Source organism: Aquarana catesbeiana, linkage group LG06 (assembly GCF_042186555.1).
Source record: "Aquarana catesbeiana isolate 2022-GZ linkage group LG06, ASM4218655v1, whole genome shotgun sequence".
Lineage (NCBI taxonomy): Eukaryota > Metazoa > Chordata > Amphibia > Anura > Ranidae > Aquarana > Aquarana catesbeiana.
Genome location: NC_133329.1, coordinates 359,536,867 through 359,557,942, shown reverse-complemented (window position 1 = coordinate 359,557,942; position 21,076 = coordinate 359,536,867). Strand labels below are relative to the sequence as shown.

Sequence of the window (21,076 nt, the reverse complement as noted above, 5' to 3'; positions counted from 1 at the left end):
ATTTAATACCATTTTGGACGTGAATAGATTTATTGGAAATTTAACCATTAAAAAACATTAATGTCTGCATCCATATTTCTTTGCTGAAATGTCTGAACCCAGGGGGCGGCAAATGAACCTGGCCCCCTCATCCCCCCTCCCTCAATCGATCGCCCATTCGCTCACCCGCCAGCCCCACACTTACCCCTTCCAGGTCACGACTTCAGTGGCTTCCCCCCTGCATCTCCTCCTGAGTCCTGGCGGTTGCTTATCCCCCCGGCCAATCGGGTCTTAGGACTCCCGGTCAATCGTGTCTCAGGACCTGCTTCCTGATTGGCTGGGAGGAGAAGCAGGAAGAAATTAGCGAATATTAATTTGCTAATGTCACACAAGTGGGTGGGCTTGGGGCGCAGTGCTCTGCGCCCCGTACCCACCCTTTTTAAAGCCAATTAGAACAACAGGCTCTAATCATGCACTTAAAAAAAAAAAAAGAAGGAAAACCCCCATTGCAATCCATGTGTCTGGCGCCATGCATGGAGATTAGGGGCCAGGTGCATAGATTAGGTAGGCGGCACCCCTGTGCCCCTTTTGAGCAGCCGCCACTGCATTGGGGTACAGTATCTTTAAGCGGCCCTCACGGGGGTAGTTATACAGTGACAATGCATGAAAATGAGCATATGCTGGATGCCTGGTGTTGTGCTACAGTAGTGTGAATGAGGGCTAAAACAGAAAGACAAAAAGCAGTAATAACAGCAGAGAGCAGAAATTATTGCAACTGGGACATAGATTTCAAATAAAAACCTGGCAGCGGTTCTATCATTTCCCTACTCTGCCCAAAATAAAATACAAATAAATTAAATAAAAAAGAGCTGACCTTGATCTTTAAATAGTGTTAAACTAACATACTAACATTTAGTATTCATAAAAGCTTGAATTTTTTCTTTTTTGTTGTTTTGTGGTCCCTACCAAGTGAATAATTAATGATGCTTAATTGCTGCTATGTATAAATACAGACTGATTTCTGCAGTGCAGTACAATGCAATAATCGGAGACATGTATTTAAAAGAATACAACTTGCAGTGAAAAAAAACAGATAACATAAGAACTTTTAAATGGTAGGTGTGAAGATGATTTCTGAAGACATTAACAACGTCTCAGCTTACTCTTTACCAGCAACCATGTGTTTTTTTCTTCAAAGGAGTTTGTTATGTACATGAATGGAACAGATATTAAATGTGCTGACAAGAGGCCTTTTATGTATGTTGTGTAAACTGTGAAATGTGTCCTTCCTATCTGTGCAGCCTCTGAGCTGAACCATTTGATCTCCAGGGAGAGCTTGAGTAATAATTTCATCAGATGGAATTGGAAGAGCAGAAAAGTACAGAAGAGTGTTCTAGTGTCATTGCGAAGACAGAAGTCTATGGACCGTACTCAAGTAAAGAAATGTGCACACAACACATGATGGCTCAATGCCCACTTATGTACCTTCTACGGTATGTACTCTCTGTAGGAGTACATAAATAGGAATGTATAGCGCGTTTGCATTGAATTAGCCTTTTATCATTTTTAAGCCAGAAATTATGAAAATATGCAGCCAACATACAAACCATATACAACCTGCTGCTGTCAGGTGATGCAGCCGGCAGGCTCCCCCTCTGGAACGTCATAGGCCACGGATACCACAGCCTTGCACATAATTACTCAACCATAGGTTCAAGAAGCAGAAGGAAGAACCAGAAGGCTAATTAAAACAGTGTCATTCACAACATACTGTGGTGTTAGAACACCTTGACTTGCAGCCAACAGGTGGAGCTAAAAGCCACTGTCTACATTTTTAACTCAGTGACTTGCGTCTTTAGTGTAAATAGCCTGCTTTGTAAAGAGATTCAGTAGCAGAAGTTAAATAAGTAAAAGAAAAGACACATTCCCATCAAGACAATATGGAGACATGGAGCCTATGCAGAGGTATCTGAACTGCATACTGCAAGGGACTTTCAGAATCCTACTGAACACCAGTGATGTGGTGACATTAAGAATCCCCCCGTCACACTAATGATGGGGGGACTTTCAGAATCCACTAAACAACAAATGTCTGTAATCTTTTTCGCCCATCAAACATCAATAATATGATTCCTTTCCTCCCACTGATTTAGGGGCATTTAATAATCATACTGACCACTGACATCAGCGTATTTATTACCCCTAACTACTGACACAAGGGTATTTTCAACTCCCACAGAACATTGACCACCAACGTAGGGGCATTTATTACTCCTATCTAGGGAATGGGGGAGCGGTTCGGCCCAAGCATAAGTTTCTGCCAAACACCCGAATTTGCAGGGTGTTCACCCCGACGAACACCCTGCAATGCACTGAGCGCTGCACAGTGCATTCTGCATCCTAATTGGGCAAAGCTTTTTTGGGTAAGCTGGTTGTTAAGCAGCGGGGCCAGGAAGTTGGCTGCAGCGTCCTTAACAACCGATGAGTCATCGGCTGTCAATGGGTTTCCCCGCTGACAGCTGGAAAAAAAAAGTGCAGATAAAAAAAAAGAAAAATCCTTTGGGGTCCCCCCCAGGCCATACTAAGCCCTTCAGGACTGGTATGGATTTTAAGGGGAACCCCACGCCAAAATAATAAAAAAAAAAATTGGTGTGGGGTCCCCCTCCCAAAATCCATACCAGACCCTTATCCGAGCATGCAGCCCAGCAGGTCAGAAAAGGGGAGGGGACAGGCAAGCGTGCTACCCCCCCTCCTGAACAATACCAAACCACATGCCCTCAACATGGGGGCGTGGGTGCTTTGGGACAAGGGTCTCTTCTCAACAACCCTGGGCTGCGGCTGTCAGGGTCTGCGGGCAGGGATGCTTATTGGAATCTGGAAGCCCCCTTTAACAAGGGGGCCTCCAGATCCCGCCCCCCCATGAGAATGGGTATCGTGTACATCGTACCCCTACCCATTATCCAAAAAAGTGTCAAAAAGTAATAACCACAAGAAACAGTTTTTGACAAGTCCTTTATTAAAAAATAAAAAAAAAATTTGTCCCTCAATGTAAAGACATGGTCAATCACGACGCCTGCTGGGCCCGAAAAATAGAAAAAAATAAAAACGCTCTTAACTCCTGGGAGGGCTCCCGCCATATGCCCGCTCTACGCTTTGACATTTCTTATATAGGCAAGGGGTGGGGCCATCCAGCTACATTGTCTGGTGGCACCACCCCCTTCTGACGTCACGTGACCCCACGCCGTTTTTTGTTTTTTTTTTCATTTTTGTGTGCCGTTTTTCAATAGCTGGGTGCTCGTAATTGTAACCGCAAGTCATTTTAAATGGGATTTGACTAGTTTTTTTTTTCTTTAGAAACTTAATTTTTGCTGCAGCATGTTTTATGCATACTATAGATGCGCCACTTTACAGGCACATTAAGGGGACCCCCCAAGCACTATATTAATATATAATTGTTTTAAAGAAAAATTTTTATTGAGTACCCAGACCCAGAGACCCCTTTTATAGCCAATTACTTGCAATAAGTGTAGCGCTTACGCCCGAAGGAGCGGCTTAATATTTGCTATATCCGTAATTCACGTTTACTACTCAACCCTCGCAGCCTATAGATTTAAAAGTCACAGTCCTTAATGCTTTTTCTTAATGCTTTATTCATCAACATAAACTGGGATGGGAGAAGGACTTCCTTTGAGATGCTCTTTTGTTACATTTTCATCTTTCAACTGTTCATACAGGAAAATCTGAGTACAATTGCGGGTAGTCAAGAAATCATTTTTAAACGATCTCTTCAATCACGGACGATGGAAGTAGATTTGATAGAGAATGAGTTGATAAAGAGTCACTCTGAATAACTTCTTCATCTGGATAACTTTAAAAGGAACGATCCATATCTCTACATGTGTACTTGCAGCTTCACCGCTACCTCTTTACCACTACTTCCCACCAACATGGTACTTCCAAATTAAGCTAAAGGAGAGCCAATATGAATAACCAATCTGAATAACTCCTCCCGCTTGACTGCTTGAATGCCGAACTCAAAGTCATAGGCCATTACTGCCCATCTCACTGACTTGTGCACCAACAACCCTCAGTCTCTGGCAGTACCTTTCCCTTGGGCTTTCACTCACGTGATCAATAGTCCATGTGCCACTCATACATGATCGATCGCCCAGTTTCCTTCCGCTTTGTTGCTACTTCATCCGCAATGGTTCTCAGTTTCTCTACCTCTTTGTGGCCCGTTACCCTCCCTGCAGGGGCGGCCTACGACATCCATGACTACACGCGGCAAGATGTCGTCTGTTCCTCCATGAGGACCGGATCTCCACCCTTCTCGCTAAGGTAAAGCTCCGTTGGCTCCCTGGAGGGGAAACTCAAATATGGAAATCAACAAAACAGGCCTGCTGCAATAGCATCAGCCTGTCTAAATTTACCTGGAATAGAAAGTTAACAAGAAAGGTCACCTACTTAAAAGTAGGTGCCCGCTACATAAGCCATCAAAATGGGCACTTTTTATTTTTCCTGTTCGGCTCCCATAGAGTTCAATGGGTTCGCCATTCGGGTTAGAACATTTCCCCTGTTCGGGAGTTCTGCTGCGAACCGAACAGGGGGGTGTTCGGCCCATCCCTACTCCTATTGACCACTGACACAGGGACATTTATTACCCCTGTTGACCACTGATGCAGCTGCATTTTTTACTCCCACTGATGCAAGGAAACATATTACTCCCAATGACCTCTGATGCAGGTGCACTTTTTACTCCTAGCTGGCTATAGTTCAGCCCCCAAAGACTCTGCTGAACAATGTACTGGCCCTTTGTGTCAAAAGTTTGGGGACCCCTTGGTCTAGTTTAGAACAAGCAATGCATTTGGGATCTTTGCTAAATGACCGTTGCATACCCAAATATAATATCTGCAGTTAAAACTGACCTTCATGCCAAGAGAAAGTACTGATCATCACCCTCCCCAACACATTTGAAGTGTTATTATTTTTATTTTATTTTTTTTTCAGAGAACGGCTACCTTTTTTGACAGGTACCTGCTCTCACTTCCTCAATTCTAATCTAAGCAAGAATGATGTCCACCTGGGCTGTCCAACTGTGACACTATAGACTGTCATACTGACACTAAGACATTTGAGAAGAGAATAGTGTTCCACAACATACAAACAATATGTTTCACACAATGTAATGATGATGGCATGTAGGAGGTCACACAACCTGGACTTTGGTCAGAAATAGCTTTCTAGAAAAACATTTATATCATCATTTTGTCAAGAGGAAAGCATCAATATAAACCCTTTGACACTTGCCAGAATTTAGTTTAGAAATGTTCGCATTCATTTTTATGGTTAAGAAAAAAGAAAAAAAAAAAAAATGCTTACCTTTAACTGAATGCCTGCAGATGCTAATTTTTTGGCTTCAGCTTCTGCACGGAGTTGTTGATAGTCAACAGGCTTGTATTTTGAACAGCTGATCCCATTCTTCATACGAATAGCTAGATTCCCTAGATAAGAAAGAATAATCAATAAGAATAACCTTCTCATAAGTGGACCTAGAGGCAAAGACTTTCAACAAAAAAAAAATTCAGACCATGAGCTTTCACAATCAGAATATGGGTACTGCTGTTTTTCAAGCAATGACAGATCCATATATGAACATTCATAAGGGCCATATAATGTAAATATGTTTCAGAAGGAATTCAGGCAAATCTAGGCTAGCGTTAGGTTAGTTTAGGAGGTTTGGCTATGGGTCAGAATGGACCAGCATCAGAGCCTTTGTTAGACATCAGCATCAGGTTAAAATCCCTGGGTCTCCTGCCCGATGCCCAAGTTAAGCGAGACCGAACAGAGCAAGTCACTCCTAACCTGATTTCACTCTGTTTTAGACAGGTAATGACTAGTGGAAGGATTTTAAGCCCGATAATGGCTGCATAGTTCTACCCGATGTTGTTCTTCAGAGACCTAGGAACAGGAAGGTCATGGCAAGGGACCTCTGCAGTGCCTCTTGGGTATATAAACATGGCTTCCACTGACCACCAACATAAGGGGGAACACAGAGGAAAACTGTTTCAACTTTATGCTAGCTGTATTTAAATACTTATAATGAGCAAATACAGTGGCGAATATTATTTGATCCCCTGCAGATTTTGTTTGAAGTTTGCCTGCTTAAAAAGACATGAAGAGTCTATAATTGTTATCATAGGTGTATTTTTAATGATAGAGACAGAATATCAACCAAAAATTCAGAAAAAACACACGATACAAATATTATAAATTGAGTTGCAGTTCAGTGAGTAAAATAAGTATTCAATCCCCTACCAACCAACAATAATTCTAGCTTCTACAGACTGGCTACAGTATGTGCTCATGTGGTACACAGATTAGTCCTGTCAATTTAAGAAGGTGCTCCTAACGACAACTTGTTATGTTTATAAAAGACACCTGTCCACAGAATCTCTTTCTTCCATTCAAACCTCACCATCATGGGTAGACCTGCACAAGGCTGATATGGGCTACAAGACCATCAGCAAGTAGCTTGGTGAGGAGACAACTATTGGAGTGATTATTCGCAAATTGAAGAAATACAAAATAACCATCAATTGCCCTTGGTTTGGAGCTCCGTGCAAGATTTTGCCTCATGGATAAGGATGGTCATGAGAAAAGTGAGGGATCAGCCCAGAACCACACGGGAGGAGCTTGTGAATGATCTCAAAGCAGTTGGGACCACAGTCACCAAATAAACCATTGGTAACACAATATGCCCCCTTGGACTGAAATCCTGCAGCCCCCACAAGGTACCCCTCCTCAAGAAGGCACATGTACAGGGCCATCTGAAGTTTGCCAATAAACATCTAAATGATTCAGAGAAGGATTGGGAGAAAGTGCTGTGGTCAGAGGAGACCAAAATTGAGCTCTTAGGCATTAACTCGACTTGCTGTGTTTAGAGGAAGAAAAATGCTGACTATGACCCTAAGAACACCTTCCCTACAGTCAAGCATAGAGGTGGAAACATTATGCTTTGGGGCTGTCTCTCTACTAAAGGTGCAGGACCAGTGGACAGGCCATGTATTGTAAAATCTTGGTTAAGAACCTTCTTCTCTCAGCCAGAACACTGAAGATGGGTTGTAGATGGGTCTTCCTGCATGACAACGACCCATAACATACTGCAAAAGCAACAAAGGAGTGGCACAAGAAGAAGCACATTAAGGTCATGGAGTGGCTTAGGCAGTCTCCAGAACTTAATCATATAGACAATTAATGGAGGGAGCTGAAACTTCAAGTTGCCAAGCGACAGACAAGAAACCTTAAGGATTTAGAGAAGATCTGTAAAGAAAAGTGAATAAAAATCCCTCCTGAGATGTGAGCAAACCTGGTCACCAACTACAAGAAAAATCTTATCTCTGTGCTTGCCAACAAGGGTTTCTCCACCAAGTACTAAGTCATGTTTTGCTTGGGGATCAAATACTTATTTTACTCACTGAACTGCAACTCAATTTATAACAATTGTATCATGTGTTTTTTGGGGATTTTTTGTTGATATTCTGTCTCATCATATAAAATACACCTTTGATAAAACTTATAGACCATTCATTTCATTGTAAGTGGGCAAACTTACAAAATCTGCAGGGGATCAAATAATTATTTTCCCCACTGTACATACCTGGTTTAATTGGTGTTTTTATATTTGCCTGAAATTCCCCACTAACATCACAAGAGCTTAGAAGATGGTGTGAAAATACTCTACATTCCCTTCTGAGAAGTGTTAAAAGCATGTCAAACGCAGGAGGCTTTCAGGTTTTTCACAGAAAAATTACATTTGAGATGTGTTTCAGATCCATTTACCATACATTCACATAATGTTCCCTTTCACTTTCAACAGAGGACTATAAGGCAAGCCATGGCAAAAGTAACAATCATCCAAGTGAACAATGCTTTGTACACTCCAAACTAACAATGCATTCCATAAATACTGTACAAATATATGTAAAAAAAAAAAAAAAAAAAACACAAATGTCCATCTACATAAAACCCTTATGCTGCGTACACACGATTGGAAATTCGGCCAGCAAAAGACCGATGAGAGCTTTTGGTCGGAAAATGCAACCGTGTGTATGCTCCATCGGACTTTTGCTGGCGGAATTCCCGTCAGCAAAAGATTGAGAGCAGGTTCTCAATTTTTCGATCGGAAATAGTTTCTATCCGAAAATGCGATTGTCTGTACCAATTCCGACGCGCAAAATTCATACGTATGCTCGGAAACAATTCGACGCATGCTCGGAAGCATTGAACTTCATTTTCTCGGCTCGTCGTATCGTTGTACGTCACCGCGTTCTTGGCGTTCGAAAGTTCAGAGAACGTTTGTGTGACCGTGTGTATGCAAGGCAAGCTTGAGCGAAATTCCGTCGGAAAAACCATCCAAGTTTCTTCCGACGGAAAATCCGCTTTTGTGTACGCGGCATTAGAGTTAACCTGTACTTTATATGAGCCTGTTGCTTTGCCCTGTATATATACAGTATATGCTTTCCTCTATTTCACTCCCCTGCCACTCTGTTAAGCCGCTGTGAACAAAATGAAAATCCTGTGTCAGCTACAAGGCGTTGGGAGTTGTAGATTACACAGGGCAATACTCTTCCATATCCGTACTTGCTTCATTTTCCAGCACTGAACACGCCAGAAAGGGAGGTAACGAAAGATATACAGTGCCTTGAAAAATAATTCATACCCCTTGAAATTTTCCACATTTTGTCATGTTACAACCAAAAATATAAATGTATGTTATTGGGATTTTATGTGATAGACAAACACAAAGTGGCACATAATTGTGAAGTGGAGGGAAAATGATAAATAGTTTTCCAAATTTTTTACAAAATATATATCTGAAAAGTGTGGCGTGCATTTGTATTCAGCCCCCTTTATTCTGATACCCCTAACTAAAATGGAACCAATTGCCTTCAGGAGTCACCTAATTAGTAAATAGAGTCCACCTGTATGTAATATAATCTCAGTATAAATACAGATGTTCTGTGAAGCCCTCAGAGGTTTCTTAGAGATCTTTAGTGAACAAACAGCATCATGAAGGCCAAGGAACACACCAGACAGGTCAGGGGTAAATGCAGAGAAGTTTAAAGCAGGGTTAGGTTATAAAAAAAATATCCCAAGCTTTGAACATCTCATGGGGCACTCTTCAATCCATCATCCGAAAATGGAAAGAGTAAGACACAAACGCAAACCTACCAAGACATGGCCGTCCACCTAAACTGACAGGCCGGGTAAGGCGAGCATTCAGAGAAGAACCCAAGAGGTCCATGGTACTCTGGAGGAGCTGCAGAGATCCACAGCTCAGGTGGGAGAATCTGTCCACAGGACAACTATTAGTCGTGCACTCCACCAATCTGGCCTTTATGGAAGAGTGGCAAGAAGAAAGCCATTGTTGAAAGAAAGCCATAAGAAGTGCCGTTTGCAGTTTGCGAGAAGCCATGTTTGGGACACAGCAAATATGTGGAAGAAGGTGCTCTGGTTGGATAAGACCAAAATTGAATTTTTTGGCCTAAAAGAAATACGCTATGTGTGGCAGAAAACTAACAGTGCACATAACCCTGAACACACCATCCCCACCGTGAAACATGGTGGTGACAACGTCATGTTGTGTGGATGCTTTTCTTCAGCAGGGACAGGGAAGCTGGTCAGAGTTGATGAGAAGATGGATGAAGCCAAATACAGGGCAATCTTATGCCGCGTACACACGAGCGGACTTTCTGGCATACTTGGTCCGGCGGACCAGAGTCTGCCCGACAATCCGACCGTGTGTAGGCTCCGGCGGACTTTTTCCCAAAAGCCCGCCGGACCTAGATTTGAAAGGGGTTTTAAATCTTTCCGTCGGACTCAGTTTCTGGCGGAAAGTCCGCTCGTCTGTGTGCTGGTCCGACGGAAAGCCTGCTCGTCTGTATGCTGGTCCAACGGACCTATTGCGGCGAGCGCGGGCCATACTAGGCCCTTAGGTCTGGTATGGATTATAAAGGGAAACCCCTACGCCGAAAAAACGGAGTGGGGTCCCCCCTAAAATCCATACCAGACCCCGATCCGAGCACGCAGCCTGGCCGGTCAGGAAAGGGGGTGGGGATGAGCGAGCGCCCCCCCCCCGAACCGTACCAGGCCACATGCCCTCAACATGGGGGGTGGGTGCTTTGGGGTAGGGGGCACTCTGCGGGGCCCCCCCACCCCAAAGCACCTTGCCCCCATGTTGATGAGGACAAGGGCCTCTTCCTGACAACCCTGGCTGTTGGTTGTCGGGGGTCTGCGGGCGGGGGGCTTATCGGAATACGGGAGACCCCTATAATAAGAGGGCCCCCAATTCCCGGCCCCCCACCCTATGTGAATGAGTATGGGGTACATGGTACCCTTACCCATTCACCTAGGGAAAAAGCGTCAATAATAAAACACACTACACAGGTTTTTAAAATAATTTATTAAACAGCTCCGGGGGAGTCTTCTTCCGGCTTCAGGGGTCCCTCCGGTTCCTCTTCTCCCGGCGTCCGGTTGGTTCTTCTCTGCTCTCTCCGGCCTCTTCTCCCGGTGTTCCAGTTCTTCTACCGGCTCCTCCGCTGTCTTCAGGCCGCTCTTTTGCCAGCGGAGGTCCAGACTTCTGGGCTTCTGGGCTTCTTGTCTTCTTCCCTCTTCTCTTTTGCAGATGTTGACACGACGCTCTCTCCGGCTGGACTGCTCTCTGAGCGCTCCGTTGTGACTTATATAGGCGGAGACCCCGCCCCCTTATGATGTCACAGTCCCTGGGCATGCTGGGACTGTGACGTTTTAGGGGGCATGGTCAACATTACCCGGCTGACTGGCTGAATTTCAATCTGTGTCTGGCCCTCCCTTTTCATGATGATCATTAGATCAACTTCTGTCAAACGGACTCACTGGAAAACTTTTGTTGATCAGCGGCTGCAGACGCTGATCAACAGACATGACAGTGCACCGCTGGTGGGCTTCATTTACAGGTAAGTCTGTCATAATGTGCTCGTATGTGGTGCATATAAGCATATGACATAAACTGCCTGGGGCCCATTTCTTCTTTTTTTTTTTTGCATTGGTTTACTCCCGCTTTAAGTCCACCATTGCCATTATCAGAAAGGCTGTCCAGAACAATGATTGGCTGCCGATGCTGGATTGACTACATGTAGACAGGAAGTGGCTGAAATAGGCTGGAGAAGAGCAATAGCACTAAGATGCTCAATAGGATGAAAAAAAAAAAGAGCAGTTGAAAAGAAGGTAATTGTTTATGCAAATGAATGTCAACCAGCTAGGGTTTAGATCTACTTTAATGCGATTGTGTCACGGTTCCTACCGTGCCATGCAAACGGCCAGGCGTGGTCATGCCCCAAGTGGCTCAAGGAGGTATTGAACCCATGACTTTCTGTGTACTGCTCCTGCTGTATTGCCTCTGAGCCACACTTCAGTTCATTATTCAGTCTGGTTTCCAGCTATGCCTTGTCCTGTATGCAGCACTGATGGCTATACTCTGGATCTTGCTTTGCAATTAGCACCTGTCACTCCTGGTTGAGCTGAGGCAGTTTATAAAATCAGCTGGATATAAAACACTGCCTCACCCTGAGGGCTGTGTCAGTTCATTGTCTCTTGTATTGCCAAAGGTTCCTGGTTTCCTGTGTTCTTATTTTCAAGTTTCAGTGTTCCAAGACTGACCCCAGCTTCTGACCCTGGCTCTGTTCATTGTTAACTCTGACTTCTGGAATCCCTGACTACGGCTTCACCTTGACAATCCTTTGATAAATTCCCTGTCAAGCCCCCGTGCTCAGATTCACAGCCCAGGTAGCCTTTTACCTAGTTACCATGGGCTGTGTGTATTTGCAAGGGTGAGCATACATCTCTGCACTATGGACTCCAACCAAGGTAAGCCATTACAGTTTGTAAAAGTTTTGTTTTGTTTTTTTGTTGTTATTTAAATAACAAACATGTTATACCTACCTCCTTGGTGCAGTTGGTTTTGCACAGAGCAGCCCGAATCGTCCTCTTCTTGGGTCCCTCTTCGCTGCTCCTGGCCCCTCCCTCCTATCGAGTGCCCCTTCAGCCAGCAGCTTTCTATGGGGGCACCTGAGCTGAGTCAGAGCTCTGTGTATCAATTCAGACATGGAGCCCTGACCTGGCCCGCTCCCATTCTCCCCTGATTGGCTGACTGCCTTTGTTTGACAGTCACGGGAGCCAATGGCGCAGCTGCTGTGTCTCAGCCAATCAGGAGGAGTGTCCCGGACAGTATAGACATTCATGGACATCACTGGAGAGAGAAGGGGCTCAGGAAAGTAATTAGGGGGGCTGGGGAGGCTGCTACACACAGAAGGTTTTTTATCTTAATGCATAGAATGCATTAAGATAAAAAAAACCTTCTGCCTTCAGGTGCATTACCCAATGTGTCTAATTTTGGCAAAATAGGTTAATAACATCTATGTTTATGAGGATGTCCAAATCCAAGCACAAAATCTGACCGACATAGAAAATATCAGTATGGTGAAATAAAATTTTCCAGCCAATCACTGTTGGTTTCCCATAAAGACTTCAACAGTTTCCCAGCATGAGCATGCTAGTTTAGGAAATCATTAAAAAATGTTTATTAGATGTATCATGAACACATATTTGATTGCCATTTCACATCTACGTGTCAATTTAGATAACGGAGCCAGAAATCAGTGTAATCATATTATTACAGGCTTGGATTCTGCACCTTTCATGTAATGAGAAATGCAATACCAAATCGCTATTTGTGGATACTGGGCAAGGGTATGGACTGCATTTAGAGAAAAAAGCTATTTCATTTTTATATACTTGTTACAAATTTTGATCATTGTGAAATCCTACGGGAGATGCTCTTCAGTGAGCTGCAACAGTCAGTCAATGGCATTCAAATCCACTTTTACCAAACCTCCAACACTAAAACTTTTATACTGACATTGTTTTGTATTCCATACAACATGACAACTAAAGTTCCAAGGTATACATTTAATAATGTAATAAAGAAGCTACTTATTTTCAGAAAAATAGAGCTGTAAATCAAAGTTTATCTGTTTAGAGTTTTATTATTTACAGTTATCTCTCCCAAAGAAAGAAAGGGTGGTGAGTAAAACAGTCCTTAGAAACTTAGGAATAAAACTATATCTTGTTGATTCTGAGGCAAGTGGAAAAATAGCACCCCTGATAATCTCCCTCGATCTGGGACTCCACGCAAGATCTCACCCCGTGGGGTCAAAATGATCACAAGAACGGGGAGCAAAAATCCCAGAACCACACGAGGGGACCTAGTGAATGACCTGCAGAGAGCTGGGACCAACGTAACAAAGGCTACCATCAGTAACACAGGGGACTCAGATCCTGCAGTGCCAGATGTGTGCCCCCTGCTTAAGCCAGTACATGTCCGGGCCCGTCTGTGGTTTGCTAGAGAGCATTTAGATGATCCAGAAGAGGATTGGAAGAATGTCATATGGTCAGATGAAACCAAAGTAGAACTGTTTGGTAGAAACACAACTCGTCGTGTTTGGAGGAGAGAGAATGCTGAGTTGCAACCAAAGAACACCATACCTACTGTGAAGCATGGGGGTGGCAACATCATGCTTTGGGGCTGTTTCTCTGCAAAGGGAACAGAACAACTGATCCGTGTACATGAAATAATGAATGGGGCCATGTATCTTGAGATGTTGAGTGCAAACCTCCTCCAATCAGCAAGGGCACTGAAGATGAAACGTGGCTGGGTCTTTCAGCATGACAATGATCCCAAACACACCACCCGGGCAATGAAGGAGTGGCTTCGTAAGAAGCATTTCAAGGTCCTGGAGTGGCCTAGTCAGTCTCCACATCTCAACCCCATAGAAAACCTTTGGGAGGGAGTTGAAATTCTGTGTTGCCCAGCGACAGCCCTAAAACATCACTGCTCTAGAGGAGGTCTGCATGGAGGAATAGGCCAACATACCAGCAACAGTGTGTGACAACCTTTTAAATACTTGAATGACCATAGCCTGGCCACATATTCATACTATACTCTGATTTAAAAAAAAAAAAAAATTAAGTATGTGTAGCACTAACTCATGGTGGAGCTGCTGGTTTAAAGCGGGCTGTTACCGTCACCTTTGTTACCTCAATTTCACCAGAACCGGGTCTAGGGTCCCGTTGAGTTTAGTACCAGACACTGTAGACACCAGACGCTTGAGTATCTTTTCCAATGCTTTAATAAAGAGTAACTTAAGGGAGTAGCAGGAAAGAGGTAGAAGAAGAGTTGCAGGGAAGTTTAAATACCTTTTCTTGATGCAGAATTATGAATTGGAATCTTGTAGATGAATGTACTCTCCTTTTAGAGATGAAACTTTGCCCGCCCGGATAGGTTTCTCTCACTAACCTAGCAACCGGCACGCAGCACGAACAAAAGTCTCTGCCACAGACTACGATCCTCTGCCACAGGATGTAATGGTTCACAATGGATAGCAAACACAGCACTAGAACCTTTAAGCCGACCCGGCGATAGGTTAACCTTAGGATGCGTCCTCCAAATGAGTCACCAGGCCCCTCTCCAGACCAGCACTCTGCATGATCCTTCCATGGCGGGTCCTCCCCTGGGATCTGCTCAGTTGTCCAGCTTCTTCCTGTAGTACAGACAGCACAGGACCATTCCCTTGCCGCTGTGGTAGGCCCCGGACAGGCTTCTGGGCCCACCCACACGCTGCAGCAACGTGGTCCTCCCGGTCGGAGGACCACGCGGTAGTACTCCTAACACATACCTGTCGGCCAGGAGGGCCAGCAGGTGGAACAAAAGACCCTAAAACATGGCGTCTGCCCCATAAATACCCTCTCCCAGAATGCAACTCGGAGGACCACCTCCACCGCGCTATCTCCGGGACAGAAGAGCACCCATACGCTTCAGTGCGTTGCCTTTCCAACACCGACCCATGGCGACAACGACACCCACAGGCACAATGTGAAACTACATGCAACACAGCCAAACTAGAACAGAGGCTAAATCTGACTATGTATAAAACAGATAACTCACTAAGTTTACCTATAAGTGGTAGATGAAAATTTACCAGCGCTACATATGTATTCTTAACACAAAAAAGTACCATCTAATCATCTCAGCTTCTTCCAAATCTCCCTTTTTTTGCTGCTGTGATCAAACTACCCGTTAGAGGATGGATACATTCATTATTTAAGGTCCCACTGTATGTAGGATTGTAGCCACCTGGTCTTGCTCGCTCCCAAAATGGACTATGAATTATGAGATATATAGTGTGTACGATAAGTGATAGGGAAAAAAGAGAGAGAAATGATAGGGGAAAAAGAGCGGTTATGAAGCTCATGGAAAATTATACAAGAAGGTAGAAAAACACAGTAAGATACACTTTCATGAAGATAGATTGCAGGGCTGTTAAGTAGTGGACGTGCATGGATTATTTTTTGAGAATAAGGTTATTATTTGGTGTCACTTTAAGCTTTCATGTGTGATTCAGTTCATCAAGCAAGTATCATAAAAATCAGCAGCAGATTCTTACATTACAAACACTGGGCAGATGTCTAGCCAATCATGTTAACTGTTCTCTTCTGTACTCAATACAGTTAGGCTTCATGTACATGGGACGTTGTTTAACCTCCCCTGAACGATTTAACTTGACAGCTAGAAACCGGTGTCTAAAAATGTCCGTTTAGCCGCGTTTACATGCCACATTTAGCCGCGTTTGCGTCAAGAAGAGTTTGTAAAAAAAAATAAAAAATTTGCGTCTGTAAACGAAACGCTGCTTAACAAGAGTTACCACGTTTAACAGCGTTTACAAGCTGTTACAGGCATTTGGGGTTTCAAATGCCTTTGAACATCTCTGTCTGAACCCATTTGTTTGCATTCCAAAAAAGGCTTCTAAACTCAACTGCCTATAAACATCTATAAACGACCCTATGTACATGTACTGATAAGATAACATAGAGGAAAGTTCAGGAGCAGCTGAAAAAAAATGCCTAACTGCTCCTAAACATCCGTTTACCAGCAGCAGTGTACATGAGGCCTTATGCCATGTACACACGACCGGACTTTTCAACAGCAAAGGTCTGACGGAACGAATCCATCAGACAATTCGATCGTGTTTGGGCTTCATCAGACCTTTTCTGTCGAAAAAATCTGACGGACTTTAGAAATAGAACATGTTTCAAATCTTTCCAACGGACTTGAGTCCTATAGAAAAATCCGTTTGTCTGTATGCTAGTCCGACGGACCAAAAAGGATGCAAGGGCAGCTATTGGCTACTGGCTATGAACTTCCTTATTCTAGTCTGGTCGTACGTCATCACGCTCGAATCAGTCGGACTTTGGTGTGATCGTGTGTAGGCAAGTCCGTTTCGTTGGAACTCCGATGGAAATCCATCACAAAGTCCTTTGGAGTTCAGTCTGTCGAAAAGTCCGCTCGTGTGTACATGGCATTAGGCTCTATGCTTAATAAAATGCCAGTTCCATTGGCAGAAAAAACACTTGTACAAAGTGTTTTTGTACAAGCGTTTAGGTGTGTTTAGGTGCATTTTTATCTGCTGGGAAAACTCCTCTCAAAAACGCAATCCAGAAAGGGTTTATTTCTTGCCTCTAAACATCCCAATGTGCATGGACACATAGGATAACATTGAGCTGAATCTACAGGCAAAATGCAAAACTCCTGTAGAAGCAGAATTTTTTAAAGTCTTGTGTGTATAGACCCTTAAAGGTAGATCTCTTATAGGGAAGATAACATACCAAAATATTTAAAGTACACTTATTTGTACTATATAGGTGGGAGAGAACCTTGTATGGTTGTTGAGGATAGCACCAAGAAAATGGTCCTAGGGGACACCTAAGGTCCTCTTCCCATCTTTTTCATTCTGGTTGCTTTTCATTTGAATGGGCTGCCAACACACTAGAACTAAAAAAAAAAAACAAAAAAAAAAAACAAAACAACGTGCATTTTTTTTTCAGATTCAGCACACCACAGCACATAGTAGTGGCTGATTCAAAGTCTTCAACACTGTAGCGTAATTTTGACTCTATGTATAGCCCCTTCCCCTCCTAAGTGCATGTGCAGGAAAAGTGCTTGCATATATTACGCAAACTATATGTATATAAGACATACTATTGTGATGCTTCAATTTGATTTTAACCTGCTTTTGAACTGCTTTTCTTTGCATTGACAATGACTTATACCAGGAAAAACATGGCTCAGCTATAGTAAAATGTGACACAATGCATTTACTGAAATGCAAAGTAAATGCAGCAACAAAAGCAAATGAAAAATGATCAAAATCTCATTGATCAAAAAAAAAAATGATCAAAATCTCAAATTTCTGCTCAAAGTGTAAGTTCTCCTTCAGGAGTATTTTTCCAAAAATCTCCTTATGCAGTTCTATATCCTCACAATGCTACAAACCAGAGGTCCACCTGTTGTAAATGGTGCCATTACAGATGTAGCGGTTGAGGGGCGTCCCCACAAAAAACATTGACCCCTCATTTCCCTTCATCCTGCTGTTTGCAGGATGAGTTGAACATTACAATATTGCGCCCCCTAGCGGTCGTTCTCGGCCTTTCAAACTGCGCAGATGCACAGTACACTCTCCCCACTTCAGTTGTGCTCAGTAATGTGTGCAAAAAAAGTTTGGAAATTACTTTCTGCTCTATCCAAGACTAAAGAAAAAAGTTTGGGCATTAGATTTAGTTTAATATAGACCTAAACTATAGGTGAATCATGTAGAGAAAGTATCCCCCAAAAGAATACTATGGGACTTTAAGGGCAACTAGACAGAAAAACAATATTAGAAAATAGAAATATATTTATTAGTATAAAAAATGTTGTGCATACATCAACATGACTAGAATACATAAAAACAAAGGCAGAACAGAATATGTAAATGCAGTTCCTTTAGTATTGAGGCCGATGCATTTCAGGACCGATAGAGAGTCCTTTCTTCAGGGGCATTCCATGTAGGGTATTACTGCTATACAATATTCTACAATGAAACACAGTTACAGATTAAAATCAGAATCGGGGATATAAGAATATACAGGAGCATCGTTGAAGTAAAGTCTGGAAGAGACATATACCAATCCGAAATGGGGTCTGCGCTATGGATACCACCTAATCTCGAGCCAGATATAAAGTAAGGCTCAAGGGTTACAGGAAGGCGTTGGCTAGTATGAGGCCCGGCAAACCCAACTACTAACGCTACTAACAAAATCAGCAGTACCATCTAAGCATGCGATTTGGTTAAGTGGTTTACTTACTCCAACTCACCTGATGCTCCTAACTTGCAACCTACGATGACTTTGCCGGGTCTCATACTAGCCAGCGCCTTCCTGTAACCCTTGAGCCTTACTTTACATCTGGCTCGAGATTAGGTGGTATCCATAGCGCAGACCCCATTTTAGATTGGTATGTGTCTCTTCCAGGCTTTGCTTCAACAATGCTCCTGTATATTCCTGTATCCCTGATTCTGATTTTAATCTGTAACTGTGTTTCATTGTAGAATATTGTATAGCAGTAATACCCTACATGGAATGCACCTGAAGAAAGGACTCTCTATCAGTCCTGAAACGCATTGGGCTCAATACTAAAGGAACTGCATTTACATATTCTGTTCTGCCTTTGTTTTTATGCATTCTAGTCATGGTGATTTATGCACCACATTTTTTATACTAATAAATATATTTCTATTTTCTGATATCGTGTTACTGTCTAGTTGCCCTTAAAGTCCCATAGTATTTATTTGGGGGATACTTTCTCTACATGATTCTATATATCGGGATGTTGGCAACTCTTGGGTCTACTTGGGTGGATTCCTATAATTATTAAACTATAAGTGGATACCATTTAACTTGCGAAATGGAAACAATTGCTTTTTGTTTTCAGTTTTTTTCAGTCACCCCCTGTCTACATGCATTCACTCAGTGGCAGATTCACTTCATGGCTCTGGGATGGCTTCCTAATAGCAATGGTGGACTATGACTGTGCAGCGTGTATTACTATACACAATTTATATATTATACACGATTTATATAGCACCAACAGTTTACGCAGCTCTTTACAATGTAGAGGGGGGGACAGCACAATTACAGTACAGTTCAATACAGAAGGGACAGGAGGGCCCTGCTCGTAGAGCTTACTTTACATTATTAGCTTACAGGGGGTGGTGGTACAAAAAGGTAATAGGTAAAAGGTAATAGATGCAGGGAATGATTTGATTGGGGTGGCTCGGGGATAGTTGTTGTTAGGTGGGTATGGGATATGCTTCCCTGAGTTTTCAGGTGTATTGGTGTATTCAGGTTTTATCAGGTGTGCTGGTGTATTACCAAAGTTATGTCTGGTACACATGATGAGATTATCGAACGAATGTTCGTCTGTTTTTTTGTTTTTTTTTGCATGCTAGTCTCATATCGAAAATGAAGAGTTTCCTAAAGTGATGAAAATTCTCGTACGACAGAATAAATATTTGCAAGTGATGTATTGTAGTATATTTGTATAGTTTTTTTTTTCAAACGACAACTGTACTGATTAAATGAAAATTGTACGATCTGGTATCACACAAGAAAAAGGTTTGTGTTTGTCCCATCGGATAATTTCAGATGAACTGTCGTAATCGGCCTTCTAACGATCAGATTAGGCGGATGTTTTTTCGTACGATTTTTCTGATCGTGTGTATGGGCCATAACTTTTTTCGGGGAGTTGCTTGTGACAGGGTGACACGCAGTAGCACACCTGGGGACAGTTGTGACCCCATAACAGGAAGTGCCTATGTAAAAACCCTCATAGCAGAATCAACAGATATTTTTATGAAAGCTACAAATGTATTTTCAAATACATGAGATTTTATTCGTTTGATTCACTTCTCTTTTAACTGGAGGCTGAAGAAGAATAAAAATCGAACAGAATCCTCTATATGCACGCAAATGGATGAATCTCCTGCTGTGCTTATGTATTCTGACAGCTGGCATCAGCAGCTGTCAGAATACCCGAACAGCGGCTGCATCTGATTGGATCATTTTCAGTCCAGCTCCTTTTATTAATCATTAGAAGTATGTCAGGCAGGGCCACCATTGTAGCGCATTTCCTAATGACCCAGACAAAATTAGCATAGTGTATGGTCAGTTTTAGCTTTGCACAATACCAATCCTTCTGCAAACAGAATATGCATGAAGAGATAAAAGTAGAGTTCACAATGGCAGTTCTGTCATAGAACGGATGTATACTACAAAAATGTCATAGCAGCATTCATATATGTATGTTCGTGCTGCACTCACCCGTGGGCAATAGATGTGTATCCTGTCATTTCCTGTCCTGTACATTTATAACCATAAGACAGACATAACACTTTACCTGTGTCGTTGCTTCTGTGTGTTGTTACAAATGTTCGTATTTCTCTTCCTGTCATGTTTCTGTAAATTAATGAAAAGTTTACATTAAAGAAAATGTACAGTGTGCTTTTTTAAATAATTTATTTATTATGTTCAGAACTAAAAGAATAAAACAAAAAAGTTAACTGTTCGACAACTATGTGAGAAAGGTTATGGCTATGAATAGTACATTATTTACAGGTGTAGCACATGTTTTTTTTTTGCATGCTTTCTAAGCTCTTCTTAAAAGAGAAGTGTGGTCAAAGATTTTTGGACATACTTTTCTTCTGAATCACAGGAGTGCATTTACTTGTGATCTCCTGTGACCAATAATCAACCGACAGCAGGCTAAAGCCCTCTGCCCACTGACATCACAGAGCTTCTCCAGGCTCTGGAAGGATCCCAACAAAAATTTTGGAATCCACCCAAATACCTGATTAGCACATGGCTCAGGATTGTCAGCTCACCGCTGAAAGACTGAGCCAGCTGCTCCCACCCTCTCTCAAGCCTGGTGCTCCAATGAATGCTGGAGAAACAGAGCAGAGGGCGGTGAATGGCAGTCTCTGCTCAGAGCAGACCAAGAACTGAGCAATCAGCAGTCCTGTGATTGCTCAGTTCTCAGGCTTAGAGCCAGTAGCGGACAGCTGCAGCATATAAGTGAGTATGGATGTTTGTTTCCTTAAGCAAAACTCCACACAAACAACTAAATGTGTGG

General features: G+C 42.8%; 1 protein-coding gene across 1 annotated transcript in view; it reads right to left on the bottom strand.

Moving 5' to 3' along the window:
* The window catches only part of CCDC148 (coiled-coil domain containing 148), a 420,305-nt gene that overhangs the window by 298,964 nt on the left and 100,265 nt on the right, over positions 1-21,076 (bottom strand). Inside the window, exons 2-3 of the mRNA XM_073634118.1 lie at positions 20,345-20,403; positions 5,359-5,480 (exon numbers count right to left, since the gene is read on the bottom strand). Coding sequence (XP_073490219.1) covers positions 5,359-5,480; positions 20,345-20,399 — 177 coding nt within the window. The 5' untranslated portion in view covers positions 20,400-20,403. The remainder of the gene's footprint in view (positions 1-5,358; positions 5,481-20,344; positions 20,404-21,076) is intronic.